Genomic DNA, 5,162 nt, shown 5'->3' with positions numbered 1-5,162 from the left:
TCGTCAGAGATGCTCAACAAAGGATGGGCCGTGTTAGTGTCCAGAGACAAGGGACTGGTTACTGTGTGAGAAATATAAAATGAAGTAAAAAAAACAAAAAAAACCCAAAACAAATACACATAGTTGTCTTCTAACTGACATTGGTGGATAAAACAGAGCCTACAAATATGGAGCAAAGCCAGGAGACCATCAGAGCCAGGCTAGCTGTTTCCCTGTTTGCAGTCTTAATGCTAAGCTAAGCTAACCCGCTGCTTGCTGTAGCTTCATATTTAATGAACGAGTATGAAAGTGGAATCAATCTTGGCATCGAACTAAGAAAGCTAAAAAGCACACTTTCAAAAATATGAAACCATTTATTTAAAAGTCTTAAATAAAGGATTTAGGGGAATCTATCAACAGAAATGGAATACAGTAATCATAACTATCCTTTCATTGGTGTACAGTCACCAGAAACCAAGAAATGTTGTGTTTTCATTTGCCTAGAATGAGCCCTTTATATCTATATAGGGAGCAAGTCCTCTTCCATGGAGAAGATATGTTGCCTGAGGGCTACCGTAGGCTGTCAACATGCTTGGATGATGAGGGGTGAAGGTAAGGGATTTCACTTGGTTACAATCTACAACCCCACAGCTAGATGCCACTAAATCCTACACACGGCTCCTTTAAGAAAGTTCAATAAATGGGGTGGGTGTGTGTCACCCATCTGCAACTTACAGAGCTCCCTCTTGAGTTCACTGAGGCAGCGGAGGGTGCCGGTGATGAATCCTCGATATTTGCTCTCTATGTCCTCCAAGATGTGTTTTCTGTCCAAATTTATGGCATCAGGGATGAAAAGTGGGGTGTTCAGGTCAGCTAATAACCTAGAATACAAGAGCACAACATATACTGAAAACTATCTTGTTTAAAGGCTTATTTTCTTCCTGGTTTTATGTCTCATTGTCTTTTCTATCTCATAACATAACATACATACAAAGACTGCCTACATATACACACACACCAACACACCTAGCTCCACTAACTTGTTCTGGACTTACTTTGTGTCATCTGATTGAAAGGCCTGTGGAGAGAAGAGTAAGGACATAGGACAATTAATTTACTGAAAATATAACAATGTCACTGTGTATCTGTCCGGCTGCATTAGAATGTAAATAAACACAAATTTAAAATCTCACTCAAACATACAATTAACCACTTCTGTAGCCCTGTACATTTTATTAGGTAGATACGTACCATCTTTTTTCCACGATATATGAGCTTATACAACAATAATCACAATATTTGTAGTAAACATATTTGTGGTTTTGCTACATATTATATAAAAATATACTATAATAAGCTAAAACTGTTGGACGACAGCATCTTCTGATGAGCCTTTAATGGAGCCCATCAACGTTTTACCATTAGTGATAGTGTCCTATATCAACACCTTATAATTGTCAAAGTTAAACAGTTCTGGTTATTTCCCACAAGATACACTGTCTGTGCTGTTTTGCTTGTTTTCTTCTCACTAGGTTGGACTCAGTTTGAAAGTGGTGACATCACTAACCACACCTATATACATCAAATAATCCCTGTGCCACATTGAATTCAGGAAGAAAAGTCTGTTTGTTTTGTTGCATGCCTCCACAGTGAATGAAGAATCAATAAACAGAGAAAAATATTGAGAAACTGGAGTACAGGGGGTCCGAATTTAACAACAGACAAACTGCATCACAACATCTGTTAACACACTCTCACACAACTCATGCAGCATAATCCAGATGTTATTTATCCAGTCGTATGCTCAGTACTTCCGAAACACATGCGTATTTACTAAAACGTGAATATTTAAAACACTCAGTCTCATGCACGGACCAGTTGCAAATCTGGGCAGCCGTGTTCATTTGAGCTCTGCTCAATGGAATGCATGAGCAGAGTTTGACCATATGTGTTTGCCGATGTGTGCCACTTGTATGCAGAAGTGTTTTACATAGTAAGTTCCCCTTTTACTCCGACTCATGGAGAATTTTCTCTATTTTTGGTTTCTTTATTCACTGTGGAGGCATGTGAAAAACAGTTTTCTTCACAAATTCAAGCTAACACTGTGTGAATAACTGACACACAAATGATCCTTCGTGGGTGAAGTATTCCTTTAAACTTTCATCCATATTTAATGTTACAGAGAAGTAATGAAAAATAAGTTTTCAGGGGCTTTGAATTTGTCCCCTTTGTTCACAGCAAAGTGAAGAACTTATGAAAATGGTCGCCTGTTCAGTGTCAGATGAGGTGAGATATGCCACGTAGGACAATATAGTAAATACCAGCAAGTTGTTTTTATTTGGTACTTACCAAGACACAGGTGGGAAACTAGAGCTTTAACAAACAAGACTATAAAATCTACAGCCAGACAAGTGGCTCTGTACTTGGCAACATGCCCACAATAACAATTTCAATGTTTTTTAGCAAAAGTAATGGTTACCATGTTCAGTTTGGCATTTTATCAAGCTAACATTTGTTAATAAGCACCAAGTGCAGAGTACAGCTGAGGCTGATGGGAATGTTGGTTTTGGGTGCATTTAATCATAACTCAAAGTTATGGGCAAATCTAAAACTTGACCAGATGATGGCGCTTGGGGGAAATCCTGAAGGGTTTATGAATGCCTGTCAACACATTTCACTCAAAACCAAAAATGTCAACCTCATGGTGGTGCTAGAGGAAAAGTCAGACCAGCCAAAGTTAGTAGAACTCATGCTCTGCAAAGCTCAAATGTCTCTACAAAATGTCATACCAACCCATCCAATAGTTATTGAGATATTCAAGGTTGGACCAAAGTGGTGGATCGTCCATCTAATCTTGCCACTAGTGTGGTTAGTTGAAGGAGAACTGATTCAGCTGGGTTAAAACATTTATTTCCACAACTAACATCACTGTATCATATTATTTGCAGTGGCTATGTATAGCAGAGTATCTGTTCAGCAGCAAGTCTTACCCAGATGAGCAGGAAGGGGTCAGTCTCTGCCAGCAGCAAGGCCAGGTAACGCTGGATGTTCAGTACCTGGTTCATGTCCCCTTTCACCTTGGAGCAATCTTCATGCACACGCTGTATGACCTGCTGTCTCTCCCTCTTGGTGATCTCCTTTAGATCAGTCACCAGCTTCCTCACCTGGACCTGCAGGTCTGAGCCCAGCCGCTCCACCTGGGTTTCATCCTGCTTCAGAGAGTCCTGAAAACAAAGATTGATGGTTGGTGCCAGTTCAGTGATTGAGACATAATCAAAACATCTGATCCAATTGAAAAATTGATCTGTAGATTGAGGCCGGTCAGAGGGTTATGCATGGAAAGGATTTCAATTTGGGATCCCTTGTGGGTCATAAATTAAGCAGTACAGGGTGTACAGATCATTTACTGGGAGAGTCACTACATTGCATTATGTATTTTCACTCACAGCCATGGTTGAATCAATACTCTCATGCTCTTTGAGGATTCGCTCTCCATCTTTCAGCTTCTCCTCTGCTTTGCTGAGCAGTGTTTGGAGAATAACCTGTAGAATCACACATGTATGAGCAGACACACACTCATACACAAACAAAAATAAACATACACATGGTTGTCCAGCTGACCTTCAGATCCTCTTCTACTTGTTTCAGGGCTTTCACTTTGTGCTGAGCATGCCCTCCATCCAGCAGACAGTCACCACACACGTACACCCTCTCGTCAGCACAGTAGTAGCGCAGTATCTCTGTGTGTGTTGGGCACCTTCGCTGGGAGAGGTCCCCAAGTGGATCCACCAACAGGTGGGTGCTGAACGCAGGTCTCTCCAGATGGGGTTGAAGGTGTTCGGCACAAAGCGACACTTCACATCTCAGGCAGGTCTTGACAGCCAACGCCGGCTGCCCCTCTGATGCCTCGGGTGGGCAGCAGTCACACAGCACTTCTCCATGCTCCTCCTGACACTGGGGGCAGGTAAAGCGACTCTTGCCCTCATCCTGGACGCTCCAGGCCTCGCGGATGCAGGCCGGGCAGAAGCTATGACCACAGGGCAGGGGGTGAGCTTGGCTGAAGAAGTCTCGGCACACAGAGCAGGTCAGCTCTTCATCTAGGGATGCCATGGTGAGCAGATGGGGGGTCCCTGGTGTGTTTGTGTGTGTCACACAAGTCTAAAAACTAAACACTGGATACACACGAGATAAAATCAAAAACATGCTGATGATTTGGTTTGCTGTCAGTGATTGTACCTGCTGAGAAAATGTAACCAGACATCATGTTGTTGGCCTTCACAAACACCAAATGAAAGATGCTGCCACAAGTTACATGCTGCTGTTATATGTAAGAATGCGATAATGAGTAATAAGACAGCTAGTATTGAGCTGGTGACAAGGGGGAAGTCCTTGTTTCACTCCAACTGTGCACACAGACAGTAATCCTGTCTACTGGGCTTCTGCCTACCGTGCTCTATGAATAGAACACTTAACATCCACTATTACTGGGAAAATGTGTGGAGGTTGGACAAAAATAACACCTCATAACTATAGGGAAGGAAGCAGGCAATCAATATGTAAAAACAAAAAAAGACTTGCTTGCTATCACAGTGAGGGTAAATGGTGGCAGATGACCCCAGATGAACGTTAACTCGACTCAGACCCAAGCACAGGGGATCAGGAGATCATCCTTGACAGCTTGTTGGCCTGATTTATTCTCTACATGTGCTCTGCTTTTACATGTTTAACCACCAACTCACATACTATACGTTCATCGCAATTGAATTAAATGAGAATTTAAAATAAATGTCTAGAACAAAAGTGGGATTTCTTACCTGTTGGAGCCCTGGTGTGTGCAGGCTGTGGCCATTGGAGAGCGTGTGTGTTGTGCGTCCGTTTGTTGACTGCGGAGGCTAATCCCAACAGATTCACCTCCCGGGGTGTCTCCACTGGACTCAGGGAGGTCACATGACCCTGGGATGGGAGGGGGGTGTGGGGAAAATTATTAGGTAACTTTGAAGTAAACTCTTCTCAGAAGACTTGTCTCATTTATTTTTAGTGAATACTGTTTGTTCACATTAAACCACTATGACATCAGCTCAGTTGTTTTTATGTTATCAAATGAATCATTTTCTTTCTACCTCATCTTTTTAAACTGTATGGCAGTGGTCCTACTCAATACATATTATAAGACACTGTGAGTG

General features: G+C 42.1%; 1 protein-coding gene across 1 annotated transcript; it reads right to left on the bottom strand.

Moving 5' to 3' along the window:
- Positions 1–3,102: 3,102 nt before the first annotated feature.
- trim110 (tripartite motif containing 110) lies at positions 3,103–4,884 on the bottom strand. Its single transcript, XM_049597360.1, has 3 exons — positions 4,794–4,884; positions 3,582–4,151; positions 3,103–3,203 (listed from the first exon to the last, which is right to left on the bottom strand). Coding segments are annotated over exons 2-3 (510 nt in total). The 5' UTR covers positions 4,090–4,151; positions 4,794–4,884; the 3' UTR covers positions 3,103–3,201.
- Between the last annotated feature and the right edge of the window lie 278 nt (positions 4,885–5,162).

Source organism: Epinephelus fuscoguttatus, linkage group LG15 (genome assembly GCF_011397635.1).
Source record: "Epinephelus fuscoguttatus linkage group LG15, E.fuscoguttatus.final_Chr_v1".
Lineage (NCBI taxonomy): Eukaryota > Metazoa > Chordata > Actinopteri > Perciformes > Serranidae > Epinephelus > Epinephelus fuscoguttatus.
The sequence above is the reverse complement of the archived record's forward strand: the minus strand, read 5'-3'. Positions and strand labels throughout refer to the sequence as shown.

Bases quoted from the DNA above. Each gene is read 5' to 3' on its own strand.
- trim110 (XM_049597360.1), bottom strand. From the start codon at position 4,089: ATGGCATCCCTAGATGAAGAGCTGACCTGCTCTGTGTGCCGAGACTTC.